We start from the raw sequence: 17,884 nt of genomic DNA, 5'->3' as shown, positions 1-17,884 counted from the left end.
GTAGAGAGGTGTAGCTGGTGAACAGAGAGCTATAGTAATAGTCTTTTCAAATAATTATATATCTTGAATTCTACACCAAATATTTCAAGTGGAAGTTTTCTGTAGGTTTAGTTACCATGTGGAATTTGAAACCATAGTAACTTTTCATAATCTCATATTAAAATTTGTTCATCTATTTTGTTCTCTGAATGGGTATTTTACCCAAGCATGATTTTATAACCATACACCATGGTCATTTAGAAATACTAGAATTCCAATCAGAAATTCCCAGATCTTCAGATTTTAGACAAATATCAGAAATCACATGTTTATATCACCACCTATCTCACTAGGAAAAACTTTCGAGTACTGGGAATCTGTCAGCCTTGCAATGTTAGATACAGGTTTTCCAAAATTCTTATTTCTGGTTAAAAGTTCCATTGTTATGCTACAAAAATACAGTGTTATTGATTTGCCATTGTTTTCCTTGAAGTAATAGGGGCTCACTAGTTCATTTTTTAGAAAACTTCCTGCCAGATACCTAAGTATAAATAACTATAGTTTGTCAGTAGTTCTTTCAAATTAAAATAAAGATGGTGTTCCATTTTGGGTTAATAAGCTTACATCTCAAAGTGCTTTCCCATGAGAAACCATCATAGTGGGGTATGCAACTTGAGCTTTATGCATAATTCCCATTTTATCAGATACTATGGTAAAAACAGCATATATTCAAGGAGTTGATTTTAATATAGTAAATACTTTGATTCATCAAGAACATTTAAAAATAAAAATGGCCTTTTCTTTTTTTTTTAAACTGTGAGTATGTGGTGGGTGTGTAGAATGCACTGACTACTAAGACAGTTTGATACCACTGCCTTGAGTTTGCTAAGGAGCTGAGACTTTTACCCATCTTTCCTTTTGTTGCATCAGTGCAAGTGTAATGAGAAAGGCAAGTGTCATCTCAGTATTATTATAAAATAGTTTTGACTTTGTAGATCTCCTTCCCCAGGGATTCCTGGACCACTCTTTGAAAAACCCTCAGCACTAGAAAACTTATGAATTTTAGACTAACTTTAAAATATTTGGAGGTTGATGATTATAGTGATCATTCCTCAGTTATGTGTGAGATTATAATGGATTGCAAATAATCCCACTTGAAGTATCATATATGAGAAAACTTCTTTCTGTCTTACAGTTTTGCAAGTCAGTAAATCTAAATGTAATGTAAAAATGGTATGCTCTGTTTAGATGGTATAGTTTACAGATTTTATCTATTAAAAAGTGGTTTGCATATGTTAATTAGTAAATGAGCTTCACTCAAGTGTGTTTGTACCTTTGTGTGACTATTGTTTTTGTCACTCCTCTCCCTTCTGTTCTTCATATTTGAAGAACCCCCAACATGTTCTCCTCAGCAGTTTACTTGTTTCACGGGAGAAATTGACTGTATCCCTGTGGCTTGGCGGTGTGATGGGTTTACTGAATGTGAAGACCACAGTGATGAGCTCAATTGCCCTGTTTGCTCAGAGTCCCAATTCCAGTGTGCCAGTGGGCAGTGTATTGATGGTGCCCTCCGATGCAATGGAGATGCAAACTGCCAGGATAAATCAGATGAGAAGAACTGTGAAGGTATCCGAAATTCCTGGGGCCTGGTTATTTATTATTTTTTTTTCCATTAACATTGGATTGTTTGAAATTCAGACTATCGCTTTGGCTCAGTGGTAGTTTCGGGGTTTTTTTCATTTGACATTATTATGACATTATTATGACATTTGACATTATTTGTTTAAACATATTAGCATATTCCAAATTGTTGTTTTAATCCACTTAACATGCATAAGGTTTATATACTTTAGTAAGCTTTGCAGATTGAGAAATGAGGCCCAAATTTTATAGACTTTCAGTATGTAAAAATAGGGCAGCCCAGGTGGCTCAGCGGTTTAGCACCGCCTTCAGCCCAGGGCGTGATCCTGGAGACCCAGGATTGAGTCCCCCGTCAGGCTTCCCGCATGGAGCCTGTTTCTCCTTCTGCCTGTGTCTCTGCCTCTCTCTCTCTCTGTGTCTCTTGTGAATAAATAAATAACATCTTTAAAAAAAAAATAGCCTGTTTCCAGTGAACTCTGAATTAGTGGATTAGTTTATTACAATGTAAAATAATTTCATCTCTTCCTCTTTGTACCACTAACTTGTAACATGGTGAAAATGAACAAATTCTTTAGAATTTTTTAGTTTCTAGAAATGCATGTAGATAGAATTCTTTCATTCTTAACAGAATTATTAGTGAAAGATGACTTAAATGTAAAAGAACAAAACAGGAAATTTCCTGTTGGATTTCTTTTCCACTCTTTTTTCTCTACCAATGGAAATCCCCAGAGAATAATTTTTAAGTTATATTTTAAAGTCTAATTTGTTTTTCCTTTGCACCCCAAAAGTACTTTTTGACTCTTGCCAGAGTTTGACATGCTAGTAAAAATAAGAAAACTATTTACATTGTTTTCTCAGTGCTGTGTTTAATTGATCAGTTCCGCTGTTCCAACGGTCAGTGCATTGGAAAACATAAGAAATGTGATCATAATGTGGATTGCAGTGACAAATCAGATGAACTGGATTGTTGTAAGTAGGACTAAAACCATATATATTACTCTTACAGGAGAATTGTTAAAATACTTTTTCTTTATGGGTAAGTTTTGCTTATAATTAGTATTTCTTTATTAAGAAACAAGCATTAGGGGGGATCCCTGGGTGGCTCAGCGGTTTAGCGCCTGCCTTTGGCCCAGGGCACGATCCTGGAGTCCCGGGATCGAGTCCCACGTCGGGCTCCAGGCATGGAGCCTGCTTCTCCCTCCTCCTGTGTCTCTGCCTCTCTCTCTCTCTCTATGTCTATCATAAATAAATAAATATTAAAAAAAAAAAAAAGAAACAAGCATTAGGGCATTTGGGTGGCTCAGTCAGTTAAACGTCCAACTCTTTGAGCTCAGGTCACAATCTCAGGGCATGAGGTTAAGCCCTGAGTCTGCTTGAAATTCTGTCCCTCTCCTTTTGTACCTCTCCCCACTTGTGCTCTCTTTCTCTCTAAAATAAACATCTTTAAAAAAAAAAAAAAAGGGAAAGAAACAGCATTAATGTTAAGCTAGTTATTTGTAGAAGGATTTTTTATGTTTTGCTTTTAATAATTCTTTAAAGACAGCAGTTTTCTTGGCACAAAAATCTTCACAGAAACATTTAGGAAAGCATCAGAAAAGAATAAATATTATTTTGCCACAACTAAGTTAGGAAATTCTCAGACCATTTAGATATGTAGAAATCAGTCAGTGGTATAAGCTTGAGCTTCTGAGCATTAGCCCATGTTTATCATCTCTCATTTTTTTCTTGACCTGTTTCCAGCAGTTTCTCAGTGACTTTAAGAGCTTCCTTAGAATACAGACTAAGGATTTTTGGCTAACATATATACCCCTATGCCTAAAGACTCTAGTATACCTAACCCATAGTTTCTTCAAGGTTCATAACTACTGACCAATGTCCTGATATAAAATACATCCCAAATTGATAAACTTAGTTCTAAATGGAATTCAGCAGATCTACCCTAGAAAGGGATCTACCCTATCAAACTGATTTAATGGAATTTAGGTAGACTTCATTTAAAAACTCTCTGCTCGTAATGAAGACATTATGCTAGTATTTTTACAAAATTCAAATGGGAGCCTTACTAAGACTTTTAGAACCTATTCATTTATTCAGCAAACTTTTATTGAATACCTGCTATGTGTTGAGGGTACATGGTTCCAGTACCAAGTTTTTCAAAGTCCTCTATGGTTGAGGTACTAGTGAGAATAAAGATTTTAAAGCTAAATAGAGAATGGATTTGAATTCTAGCTCCACCTCTTACCAGCAAATTATTTGTTATTAAACTTTAGTTTCTTTATCTTTAAAATGAAGATAATATTGAACCTGGTGGTTGTGAAAAGTTTAAACAATTTAATGTATATAAGATCTATAGCCTGGCTCATAGTAGATACTATTGATCAAGGAGTGTGATAAGTGATATTAAATATGGTATAATAGAGATCCGTACAATAGAAGCACCAAAGAGCGAGTGGTCAGATCTTCACGAATGAAGATGGAGTTCATCAAGGAAGATTCTTAGAAAAATAGTGCTCAAGATTGGGTCTTGATCGGTGAATCGTGTTAATTATACAAATAAATGGAGAGATTGCCTTTCAAGCAGAGAGAATATGCTATTCAAAAGCAGAGTCAAACAGGCAGCTTTGTGAAACTACATGTAACTGGGGCTGCCAAAATATAGGCTGTGTCTTGAGGATGGGTATCAGTAACATAACATACTTAAAGATGAGATCATGGAAGACTTTGCTTTTCTTCTAAAGAACCTTTAGACAGGATCCAGAATAATGAAGAGCCATTGAGAAGCTTAAGTAAAGGATTGGCATGGCTTTGTAATTGTGAAAGCTGTAGAAGTAGATGGATTGGAAGTATAAGATTATAGGCAGGGAAATGTTAGATTGGGTGCTTTCACACTTTTTTGATCACATCAAGAGGAATACAAAGATGGGGTGTACACATAAACAAAAAGTTTCTTCTTTGAAGAAACAAAAGAAACATCCTGTCATATGACAGTACTCACCCATATTATGTACAATGTATCCTGAAGTTTTCTGTTTTAAAATGCTGATTGTGACATACTAAATTGTTTTCACTATCTAATGACTTACAGCCTCTGATTTAAAAATGCTTAGGAGGCTGTTGTAGTTCAAGCAGAAGATAATTATCTAGATCAAGAGGAGCAGTGGTGGTAGAAAGGAGAGGATAGATTTCAGAGTTACTTCAGAAAAAGAGTACAAACGGTTTTGTGACTATTTAGATGAGTTGATAAGTTTAGATTGACTCAGGTACCTCACTGAGTAGAGTCATTACTTAGAATATATAGCAGGGATTAAAAACTAAAGGATCATTCTATATTTGACTGCAGATGTAATATTTGGCTGGTACAGGTTTTTTATTAATTTTTTACAATTTAATTTAAATGCTTTCAATTTGTCCCAGGTGCCATCCTTTATTTATGATCTAATTTATCCCTGAAGCTACCAAGATATTGGTGAAGGTGAAGGCGGTGTAGATAGGTTGCATTCAGGTTGTCAGTGGGCTATCCCAGGATGCTGTTGATGATTGTATGGGTCCTTAGATCAAGAGAAACAGTTTATTAACTGTTTCTGAAACTGGCCTCTCCAGTTTATTAAAGATAGTTAAAACTGAGGCAGTGGATGAAGTTTCTCAGATTTAAGTAGAGGAAAATAGCAGGAGATAGAACTCTGGCAAGCACCTACACTTACGAGACAGAAGAGAAGGAAGCCAACAAAAGGAGACATAGAAAGAATGATCAGAGATAGTAAAACTAAGAGAGTGGTATTTTGGAAGGATATCAATTAGACATTTTTGAGAAGTTAACAAGAGGCATCCGTATTGAATGTTTAGAGAGGTCAGCAAGAGGAAGAGTTCAGTGATTATGGCAAATAGGAGAACTTTGACCTCTACCAGACAGGTTTCACTGTGGTGGTGATTTCAGTGAGCTAAGTAATGTGACCCAGAGACTAAGAGTTGGTGAGAATGGATATAAACTATTCTTTCTCAAAGCGTGGCATTTAAAAAGCAGTGTCAAGGCACTAGAAAGGAATAAGAAAGCTAGATGGCTGCTCACAAGGACTAGAGAGAGTCGGTACCCAGAGTCCGCAGACAAAATATGTAACTGGCAGCCCCTGTGTATTCTGTAACTTACGGATATCCTTTTTCTGTGATTTATTTAATCTGTCAGGGAGCAAGTTTAGCTGTGTGGGTGGGAGACTTTAAGATGAAGCAGAAGGAAGGTTTTTAAAAGATCTGCAGTTGTGGGGCCCCTGGGTGGCTCAGCTGGTTGAGCATCTGACCCTGGATTTCAGCTCTGGTTATGATCTTAGGGTTGTGAGATCAAGCCCCTTTGTGTAGGGTTCTCTGCTCAGCAGGGAATCTACTTGAGATTCTCTCCCTCTCCTTCCCCTCTTCCCTGCTCACCCTCTTGGTCTCTCGCACTCTTTTTCAAAAAAAAAAAAAAATGTATGTGTGTGGTGTGTATGATCTGCAGTATGAGATAAGTCTGACTATTCAGAATGGAAAGATTTTCCTTCTAGGGGATCCCTGGGTGGCGCAGCGGTTTGGCGCCTGCCTTTGGCCCAGGGCGCGATCTTGGAGACCCGGGATCGAATCCCACGTCGGGCTCCTGGTGCATGGAGCCTGCTTCTCCTTCTGCCTGTGTCTCTGCCTCTCTCTCTCTCTATGTGACTATCAGAAATAAATAAAAATTAAAAAAAAAAAAAAAAAGGAAAGATTTTCCTTCTAAATAGAAGAGTGACACTAAGTTTGACGACCCTTTTGCTATTTCCCTTTACCTATAATATTGATGCCCCCTGCTTCTAAAGCTTCAGATAGCTTAGGGATTTAGTTAAACTGAATGCTGTTGGCAGGGTCTTCCTCTAGTGCTCTCATGCTCTGGCCTTTCTAAGTACTCAAGTATCAGAGACCTTACATTTCTTGCCCTCAAGATTCATCCTGAAGTCACCAACATATTGGGCCTCAGAGCTAATGCTCTCTTTAGCTTCTAATCTCACCTCCACCAGGCCTGTATGTCACTTTTCAAACCTAAAATCAAGCTCAGAGCTGGTTTTTGGCTTCTTCATTATGCCAGGTAAAAACATTTGATGACTTTCCTGGGTCCATCCTTTTTGGCCCTGAAATTCAAAATAACCATGTTGTTTTATTATATACAAAATGAAGTAGGATAAATTTCGTCTATGTATTTAGAGCTCGATGTTTAAATCTATAATTCACTTACATCTTTGTTTTTATCAATTTACAGGTATACTTTTCAATGTATTATTTTATTTCTGTCTTCACTTAAGGATAGTTCATTTTGATTTCTAATGATATTTACCTGTATACCCATATACCCATGGTGTATATGTATTCATAAAAAAAAAAAATGGCTGTAACTTCCCTAACTCACATTCTATGTAGAGACCCTCTTTTTTTAATAACTATTTTGAGTCTACAGTTATTTCTCCATTATATAACTGTACTGCATTCTCATTTTAGATCCAACTGAGGAACCAGCTCCACAGGCCACCAATACGGTTGGTTCAGTTATTGGAGTAATTGTCACCATTTTTGTGTCTGGAACAATATACTTTATCTGCCAGAGAATGTTGTGTCCACGTATGAAGGGAGATGGGGAAACCATGACTAACGATTATGTAGTTCATGGACCAGCTTCTGTGCCCCTTGGTTATGTGCCACATCCAAGTTCTTTGTCAGGATCTCTTCCAGGTGAGTTAAGACTGATTGAGAACCAAGTCTTGGTTCCTGGCAAGATTGCCAAATTTCCATTATGGAAACAGGATATTACCTAGAGTCTATTTCAAACTAGGCTACTTTGGGTTTAAAAAATTATAAGAATATTCTCTTTTAGCACTGTTTCTTTCTATGAAAGGATATAAAGCAAATACATAATACATGCATTTATATATACTTATTGTGTTTATTGCATGTACTTACGTATATTGCATTTCTGGATGTACTCTACTGAAAGTGAATAGCTAGACGTTTGGTGAAGAATCATAAACTACAAGTCCTTTAGATGCACTACCAGGGGACCTCAGTACTGCTGAGTCCATGAATTAAAGGTGGCAAAAAAAAAAAAAAAATAGATTAAGATATCCTTTCAGCAGATTTGGAAATAGCTGGGTGATAGTAGGGAGGGATATATTATCTATTAGGGTTTATTTAGGCGTAGCCAAGTAGCCAGAAATTCTATGTACTTGGGTAGACCATATTGCTCTAGGAAAGTATGGCTTTCTTTTTAATATTTTCTGGTACCCATAGTGAAAAGAAGCCTTTTTTAAAAATTAATATGGAGAAGGAGGCATCAAGCAAAAGCTCTCAGAAAATAAGAACTTATTCTGGGTGTTAATCTAAGTAAACAAATAGGATTTTAAAAATGTTAATGATAATGGTTTCTTGTTGCTATACCTATTTTCAGTTAGTGAAACATGGGAAGTCAACTTGGAAAATAATAGAATATCTTCTTCAGCATTGGTGGTTGTGATACCAACAACATTTGCATCCAGTAGATGAAGAAGTAATCTTCCATACTTTGTATTCATGTCTTTAAAATTGGATTTAGTTTCATTTTGAGCAAATCTATTGTTTAATCTATCCTACTTTGCAACCTCCACTCCATAGTCCATTTCTTCTGCAAACCCTCTAAGGTTGAAAACTTCCTATTTTGAAAAGCTCTGCTTCTGTCCTTGGAGAGAAGAGATGGGAGCTATTTACTTGGCCTTATTCTAGGCCACTTCTCAGTAGAATACGTGTTCACTTCTAGAGAATATTCATTTCCCTTCTCCATTAAGTATTTTCAATTATTATTAGGAAAAGAGGGCTTAAATTGTTTTAAAATCAAACTGTTAGGCTATTGGTATTTGTAATAGTATTGAATAAAAATATTTTATGCATGGAAGTAATTTTTTTAGATCTTACTCATCTTCAGTATTTATCCTCCTCCGTTTTAGGAATGTCTCGAGGTAAATCAATGATCAGCTCCCTAAGTATCATGGGGGGAAGCAGTGGACCCCCTTATGACCGAGCTCATGTCACAGGAGCATCATCAAGTAGTTCTTCAAGCACCAAAGGCACTTACTTCCCTGCAGTAAGCAGTCTTGTTTTCCTTTGTTTCACTTTGAACACTAAGATAAATAGGATCCTAGATTTTTAAGTTATTTAAATGAGGGTACTCAATGATGGTAATATAAAAGTTTTTTAGTATAGAACTTAGGCATATAGAGATCACAGATAGGATTTACCACCACCATGTGAACATTTTTAAATCTTTAAATATGCCAGCATGTTTGAAAGCACTAGACAGTAATTTCATAGTTTGGGTAAAAGTAGAACTACTGAGTAGTATCTCCTGAGGCTTAGACTCTTCATTCTGTGACCTCCCCATAAAGGAAGCACACCTGGTATTTCTCCTAAGTCGGTAATGTTTCTCTAAACATTTATAATTTTAAAAAATCAGAACCAAACTGTACTGAACTTAAAACAGTGACTTACAGATTTTGTTCTAATCACCTTGCACTGTTCAGCCATGATGAAATTGTGTCTTGCGAGGGGTAGAGACCTCCTCCCTACTCCTAAAGCACTATTTGAGGTCTGTTCTTTGGGAAAGAAGGTTGTGTTAACCGTGTAAAGGAAAAGAGTACTAACAGGTGAAGGAAGAAGGTATAATGGTCTTTATCTGTCAGAGACTATTGTTATTTTAATAATTTAATTACTTTTCCATTTAGATTTTGAACCCTCCGCCATCCCCAGCCACAGAGCGATCGCATTATACTATGGAATTTGGTTATTCTTCGAATAGTCCTTCCACTCATAGGTCCTACAGGTAATACATATCTTCCTCTAGTGTAATCAAAGTATTTATTAGAAGAAAGAAATATTCTAGTTGTGGGTTTGATGTACCCCTGCATAAGTAGATGCTGGTCACTGAGAGAGAATAGGCATCTTGTCAGGTAATGTTAATGTTGCCCCTACCATACATCCTTTTCTTTTGGGCATTATACATTTTTTTAAAAGAAAATCACAAATGCTGGCTTTTAGAGTAATAAAGCAGAGCCCCTAATTTTTTGGCAATATTCTAAGAAGTCACCCACCAAAATAACTGATCTTTTTTTTTTTTTTTTAATTTTTATTTATTTATGATAGTCACAGAGAGAGGGGGGGGGGGGGGCAGAGACATAGGCAGAGGGAGAAGCAGGCTCCATGCACCGGGAGCCCGATGTGGGACTCGATCCCGGGTCTCCAGGATCGCGCCCTGGGCCAAAGGCAGGCGCTAAACCGCTGCGCCACCCAGGGATCCCCCCAAAATAACTGATCTTAAAATAGGTTACTGCTCCAGTTAGATTTGATAGATCATCTAGGAATGGATTATTGACTTAAGACTGGTTCAGAGAGTTGGGAGAGCTGTAAAATAGCGGGGGGGGGGGGGGGGGGGGGGGACGGGGACAGGGGGGCACTAAGATCATGGGAGTTGAGAGAAGTCGAGAGGTTCAAGCCCTTGCTTTATTGTGATCTGGAATGAAAAATTTCTCACGAAGTTGCTTGGAATAAATCATGACTTAGTAGAATAAATGAAATATATTTGTAAGACAAAAGGGGACAAATTATGCCTTTCTGCTGCTTTGTGTCTGTAGAGCATATTGAACAGGTGACATACTAGTGTATTAGCTCCTTCCTTTTTTCATCTTCTTTCAAAGGCCAGCACAAAGTTAACAGTTTGACAATCTCTATTTGAATGCTGAGTGCTATGTTTATTGGCATCCCTCAAGTGCCCGTTATCCTCTAGTTAAGGTCTTTTCTAGACTTCTAGTCAAATTGTCCTGATACAACTTTACAGATGTATAGAAACCAAGTGGAAACTGTTTATAGTATCTTATTCAGAATTCACATTACAGTTTATAGAAAAGACTATTTGAGACAGGCTTGATTATGAACTGATATTTTTATGTTTTATTGTAAATGTTACTTTCCTTGCCCCTGGTTTGTTCTAAAAGGCAAAATAAAAAGCAGAAACCTGGAAACTTTAAAAAAAAAAAACAAATGAAAGACATAAAAAGTTACTTTTAAAAAGTTAATTTCTTTGGGGCACCTGGCTGGCTCAGTTGGTAGAGCATCTGACTCTTGACCTCAGGGTCATGAGTTCAAGCCCTGCGCTGGGTGTGGAGCCTACTTAAAAAATAAGTAAGTAAATGTAAATTAATTTCTTTAAATTGAATAAAACATTGTTTGATTAAAATGAACATAATTGTAGCAAAAACATTTCTTATTGGACCACTTCCCACGTCTTAAATTAGGCCGTTTCTTTCTTCTGAGTCATACTTTTCATCATTTGTTGAGATTTTTGTCCAGACTGGAATATAAAAGAATTTTGTTAATTTTCTTTTTTCTTAGCTCTGTTTTATTTTCCCCCCATGAAAATGGAAGTAGTGGGCCTTTTAAATGTCGGGCCAAGAAATTTCACCAAGACTCAATGTGTGATTGAACAGAAAGATAAAACCTAAAAAGTACTATGACATCATGTCAATATTGGTAGTAAAAACACTTGAGAACCTGCTCAGCAGGTCATGTAACTTTTGGTCTTTGGCGGCCATTGCTTTTGAGGCAAACCCTCAGTGATATCAGATGGTTTATATCTTGGGATAGTATCTTGTGGCACGCTGTAGCACTGGCCATTTTATGAATTGTTACTTCAGTTTTACTTGTACTCTTGGCCCTCTCTTCAGTCACGTTGGTGACAAAGCATATGAAGAAATCTTGATTGGGATAAATATGAAATTATGAAATAAGATCAGCTTTACTATATTTAGAATATGAGTGGTGTATGAAGTTACAGATAGAGGTAGAAATGATAGAAAAGCTATCACTTTTAGCTCTTATTTTCACTAGTGTGTTCATGGCTTCTAGGTGCCTTTTTTATTAGTTAGTCATGCTGCAAATTTGATTAGCAGCTATAGATTACATGAAAAGGTAGAACAATTAAGTATAAGAAATAAATTAGGTCTCTGAAATACATATTAGAAAGTAGGTATTTAGAATAGATGTTGTTAGACAGTATACTTGTCTATACACAGGGGATCAAAACTCTTTTCCCCAAACCACAGCACTTTCTCTTTGCTGATAGTAACAGTGATGGGATAGATATGCCCCTTAGGCTGCCTACCAAAATTCAGTCAGGCTTGCATAATATTTGAGTTTTAAAGAGAGAATGAAGTCTTCAGACATCATAAGTCGTTCATTAGGTTAGTTACAGAGCAGTTAAAGAATGTTAAAGGAATACAAACATGTTTGAGTAGTATCAAATATGTAAAGACCCACTCTTCTGACAGACTCTGGAACAACAGAAATTGTTGAGGTCCATCCACTATGTAGACTAAATGCAAAATGTGTGATAGAGTGCCAGAGGTGATCATTAAGTATAACTTTGAATAGTTCTTTGCTATCCGGTGATATGGTTTAACTTAAAGATGTAAGTAAGAGCACATCCAGAGACTAGGTTGAGTTTATTACCTCTGCATTCCCATCCTATCCATTTTTAAATGCCTCTAGTCACATTTTATTTGCAAATATGAAATATATGCTGTCTTCCTTAATTGGCCATTGCAAATTACCTCCTGTTATGTACAAGTTTAAATTGTAGCATGTTACCTTCAAGGTGAAGTTTACATCTAGTATGTCTGTATTCTGAGAGGGAAAACTGCTTTTCTATAAAACTAAATGTCTGCCTGTCTTGATTTCCCCCATGCCAGCTACAGGCCATATAGTTACCGGCACTTTGCACCCCCGACCACACCCTGCAGCACAGACGTTTGTGACAGTGACTATGCTCCCAGCCGAAGAATGACCTCAGTGGCAACAGCCAAGGGCTACACTAGTGACTTGAACTATGACTCAGAGCCTGTGCCCCCACCTCCCACACCCCGAAGCCAATACCTGTCAGCAGAAGAGAACTATGAAAGCTGTCCACCTTCTCCATACACAGAGAGGAGCTACTCTCATCACCTCTACCCACCGCCGCCTTCTCCCTGTACAGACTCCTCCTGAGGAGGGGCCCTCCTCCTCTGACTGCCTCCAACACAAAAATGTAAATACAAATTTGGTTGAGATCTGGAGGGGGGGAGGGAGCTGTTAGAGAAAGATGAGGCAGACCATGTACAGTTAAAAATTATAAATGGGGTAGGGAATACTGGAGATATTTGTACAGAAGAAAAGGATATTTATATATTTTCTTAAAACAGCAGATTTGCTGCTTGTGCCATAAAAATTTGTATAAAAAATAAATTTGTACTAAAAGTTTTATTTTTGCAAACTAAATACACAAAGCATGCCTTAAACCCAGTGAAGTGACTGAGTACAAGGGAAACAGGAATAATAAAGGCATCACTGACCAGGAATGTCTAGGCTTTATTGATACCAAAAAAAGAGAGTGAGAGAAAAAGAAGAAGAAAAATTTAAGTCCATCTCAGAGAAGCAAACCATAGATACTTGGAAGTAGCCAAATAGCCTTCATGTTAACTAATATTTGAGGGCCAAAAAGTTTAAGAAATCACGAAAGGAAAAAAAAGGAATTAAAACTAACTTTGGACAAAGGGCTTTGTTTTCTTTAGGAATCCAATTATTTTAGTGAGGAAGATAGGTATTTATAAAAATCCCTTCTGAGTGTTGCTATTGTAGGAGATCAGCTGTCCAGTAAGATGGTGTGGGGCTCTTTGTGTGTGCAAGTCTTCTGTCCCTACCTTAGAACCCACAACCTCTGTCAAAAGAATTTTTTCTCTAGGTGTTTTTACCTTGCTTCCTCACCCAGCAACCTACTAGTAGGCCATTTTGCCAAGATACACAATTTATTCAAAGCTTTTTATCTGAGGATTGATTACATGGGATTTTCTAAATTAAGGTTTCATTTTAATATTTCTACTAGCTCCATTCCTCTGTAGGCTTAGCTCTTCAATTTGACTGCTGTTTTTGCATAATGATCAAAGGTTAGACATATTACTGTTCCTCTTCCAAGATTGTTTTAATGCTCATTAAAATCTCTTTTTACAACACATATAGGCAATGTTTAAGAATTACAAATTTAACCATTATGTTTTTGTTGTAAATTAATCATATATCCTTGCAGTACTTTCAGCATATAATATCACAATATGAAATCATTTATATATTTTTTTTCCTAGTAAAACATTTAAATATGTTCCGGTTAGAGACAATCTATTTAAAAAGAGAAGTTTTTGTTATCATTAGGTTTTCCCTTTATTAACTGACATTTTCATGTTCTTTAGGCCAATTTTTCTCAGAATGATGTCTACATACATACCTCTTTTAATTTGTGATGTGAGTTTAATATCTTCCTGTTATCCAATGTGAATTTTAGATTGTTTTCAGATTATCCACAAATTATTCCTATACTCACTTCTTATATATTTTTGTGTGTTCTCTCTTATCCCATTATGGATTAAGAAGATTTAACAAATTTACCAATATGGATTTAATGAGAAGGCCAACCAATAACTTCTCAGCTGTCAGAACTTGGGTGGAGGGGAATAATGGAAGGCTCTTCCATGACCTGCCTGACCTGCGTGGTACTCGGGCTGCTACATCTTCAGCTCTTAGGGCTCACATATGGAATGATTCTAGCACTGCTCTGCCACCTTGCCAGAAGTTAGCTTCCTGCTTTTTACATGTTTCTAGCACTTCTCTGCTAAAACTGAATGTGTTTTTAAACTAACGTATTTTTACTTTTAACAGATGTTGGTCGGTTATTGAATGATTTTTATTTTATTTTTTTTTAATTCTGCCTTTCTGAGGCTTCTCTGGATTTCAGGGCCCAAGAGAAAACAATGAAAGAAAAGATTCAGGATTTTGGCAGAGGCGAAGTAAGTTTTTAAGCAATTAAAAATACCTAAGGAAACTAATTTTTTTAAAGATAGAAAAAATGTGGTTTCAGAATAATGCTTAGATTGTTGGGGACACCTTCTTTAATCAGGTGCACTTGATTTTGCATATAAGTGAATGGTTATCCATCAGTGTCTTGCATTTCATCAGGCAAGCATTAACACTTCCTGTTGGTCACAGTGCTCACAGTCTAACAGAATGGACACTGGAGTTGCATTCTGTGACATGGGGGCCTTTGATGCTTAAATGAAGATGGAAAGGTTAGCAATAACTGGGTATCAATTAGAATTTGAGAATTCTATATGTTTACATTTTTTTAATGTGCATCTTTATCCGGTGGGCTTCCCATGTGGAAACTTGCACTATAACGAATTAAGAAGAATATTGCCTTGTTATATCTCAGTCCAAGTGCTTGTACTGCGATGGCAATGGCCTCTTCTTGCAAAATACTGATTTGTGTGCCAATTTGTTTGAAATTATTTGAAGGCGGTTCCGCTTAAACTCAAAATCCTCTTTCTGGAGTAGTTGAGTTGGATTCTTAGTATTTGGGGGAGGGTACCTTTAAATGAGAGAATTATCAGAATTCAGCAAGATTGGCCCTCAGGTTACATGGACAGTTAAGCTTAAGTAAACTATCTTGATTATTAAACATAACTTTAATTGGAAAAATTGAAGATAAAAAATAAACATGAGCACAAGTCAGGAAAAAGTAGAAAAGGGTGTGGAATTTGCTTTATTGCTATATTCATTATCATGGGGGAAAAAAGGAATAAAATATTATTAGATTCTTTAAATACTAAAGTATATAATTTTGAACATATATCTTAAAGTATGCCTATTTACTGATATGATTAAAATTATGAGAAATGAGCTCTAGCAGAGTATACTTCTTGTGCACTATATAATAGACTAGTCTTCACTGAGGGTAGTCTTTTATAACTCTGAACTTTAATAATTTGAACTTACCTCCTTCAGAGCCCTGGTCTTCTAAACAGTGGCCCAAGGGATTTTGCTGCTTAAATCAGATAATGGTATATTCACAAGAAAAAAACAGAGTTAAGGGATAGAATTTGTCAGTATTAATTTTTGTTTCATGAAATTTTATTCTGCCTTTGATATTTGCTGCCGTTCTTCTGTAGTAGCATACATGAGATGTTTGTCTAGCAGAAAATTATTTTAATTTTATTATAAAATACTTCGTGATATACCATCAAGAAGTATATGACCTTTGAGAACAACTATTCTAAAGGGATGATATGTGTTTAGAAATGAAGACTGTACAGCACATTTTCACCTTATCGGACAATAATTTGGGAGCAGAGCTTTTGAGCAGTAAAATTTTAGCATGGTTGAGCATTCTATTTGTTCATCATTTGAAAATACTCTAAAGTCAGTAATTTGTATAAGGCCAACTCCAGCTTTGATAATACATAAATATAGACACCATCTGCATTAGGTAGCAATTAGTTTTGGGGTAGAGTCTTTTAAGTTTTGCTGTAAAAGACCTATTAATGAAGAATACTTCACGCAGAGTTAGTAGCTGAGTCACCTAACCTATTAATGAATTCCTGTGCCAGCAATTATAATAGACTACTTCTGGTACCAGAGAGGCTTGCTTTCAGTGTGATAGTTGTGCTAGTATAGTCCTGTGCCGAGATTCAATTCCTAGAACTGTGGTTTTTAAAATTTAAAACAACTTAAAATTGCTTTTTCTCTTGCATGGGAAACTTGCCACTTCATTGATTTGCATGCCATAAGAGCTGTGCATATTGGTTACCATTAAACATGTAGCAAAATTCAGTAACAAAAGTCTTGGGCTTTTCATACTAATAAGCTTACATGACATACATAGTATGTTTGAGGTGTGGCTATGAGTATGTGATTATCAGTTGGCCAGCAAATGTTGGGCATCCACAAATGAGACTATATACTAAGTGTAGACAGGGACTGAGTCATAAGTGTATAATCAAGTATTGTTTAAAACATATTCTCAGAATTCTTGAATTTAATTTCATTTGGTATTCCTTTCTTTATTCGAAGCCTAAAATGAGCCAAGAAAAATAACATGATTTTAGAAGTACTAGTAGCTGTATATGTGGTTTCTGATTTCTGGGATGTCATCATTTCGTAATATTGTCTCAAAATTTGGCATTCGAAATTTTCAGTTTTAGGGGATATTTAACATCTATAGTTTCAAATTTTTAAATTATGAGCATTGTAAATCCATATACTCAGGATATTTCCCTTGGACTTGATTCTAAGGAGGGAGGTAGTCAGTTTTTAGCTCTTGCCCTCCTTCAGTCCAGGTACATTTTCCAGGTACATTTTTTCTTTTTCCTAAGGCATCCTTAAGCTATGATTAAGTTTATTGCTGGAAAAAATCCTCATGATTTTACAGATAGAACTATAAACTATGTGATTTCTTGTACTCAGAGGATAGACCTAACAAAAATTAACTTTCAGATTTTCACCATTACCTAGGGTTTACCCAAAAGTTTACACCAAAGATTTAGAGACAATGTGCTTTTGCTTAACTGTCCGGTTTTTCTTTTTAAACAAATATAACCAGGGCAGGGATATATAGATACATGTCTAAATATGAATATTGAAAGGAAAAGAAAGTGAACAAATCTAATTTTACATGAAATTAAATATCTGGGGTTAGTAGGAAAATTTGAAAAGAGTTAAGAGGATACCAAGAAGCTTAAGCTGGACTAGCCTTATTTGCAAGTGAAGGATCTGGTGCTGCTTTCAGATGTTTATCCTTTGTGTTTTAAAATTTTTTCTTAAGCTTTAATCTTTGTTATTGTCTTAAAGTCAGCTGGTGTTTCTTGTTCATGGACTTTGGTACGATGGTGCTTTGCAAGGATGTATTTATATTTTAATGGCCAACATTTGGTCAGCCCGTGTCCACTATTCACTTCCCCCTTTTTGTAAAATAAGTGCTTTAATTGTAAACTGTATAAAAATACCTTGTATAAATTCCCTTTTGATTATTACAATAAGCTGAGTTGTAACAAATGAAATGTTGATTTTTATAATAAAACTGTGGAAAGTAAAAGTGTCAGTTCTTTTTAGCAAGAAATTAAAACAGCTGACGGTGCTTTGATGTGACTTGTGTTTCAGAGGCAACAAAACCCACCTTTATTGTTTGTACTTCAAATAAAATACAACCTTGGAAGAGAAGGTTGGGAGGCCCATTGATTGCATAGTTCAGTGTTTGACCATCATTGTTTTGGGAACAGGGAATAAGGAAAACGTTTTGTGCTTCCTGCTCTGGCTTCCAGTCAACTCCTGGAAGGAGCCTTGCTGTGGACTCCAAACATCCCCCTTCTCCAAATTAGCTTTAAAAATGAACATT

General features: G+C 36.2%; 1 protein-coding gene across 1 annotated transcript in view; it reads left to right on the top strand.

Annotated features, from left to right (window-relative positions):
• The window catches only part of LRP6 (LDL receptor related protein 6), a 161,594-nt gene extending 143,968 nt beyond the window's left edge, over positions 1 to 17,626 (top strand). Inside the window, exons 18-23 of the mRNA XM_041735969.1 lie at positions 1,369 to 1,605; positions 2,479 to 2,589; positions 7,114 to 7,344; positions 8,589 to 8,725; positions 9,363 to 9,460; positions 12,381 to 17,626. Coding sequence (XP_041591903.1) covers positions 1,369 to 1,605; positions 2,479 to 2,589; positions 7,114 to 7,344; positions 8,589 to 8,725; positions 9,363 to 9,460; positions 12,381 to 12,675 — 1,109 coding nt within the window. The 3' untranslated portion in view covers positions 12,676 to 17,626. The remainder of the gene's footprint in view (positions 1 to 1,368; positions 1,606 to 2,478; positions 2,590 to 7,113; positions 7,345 to 8,588; positions 8,726 to 9,362; positions 9,461 to 12,380) is intronic.
• Positions 17,627 to 17,884: the final 258 nt, after the last annotated feature.

This window comes from Vulpes lagopus, chromosome 21 (assembly GCF_018345385.1).
Source record: "Vulpes lagopus strain Blue_001 chromosome 21, ASM1834538v1, whole genome shotgun sequence".
NCBI classification, from domain to species: Eukaryota; Metazoa; Chordata; class Mammalia; order Carnivora; family Canidae; genus Vulpes; species Vulpes lagopus.
Note: the sequence above shows the minus strand (reverse complement) of the source record. Positions and strands in the feature narration are given on the sequence as shown.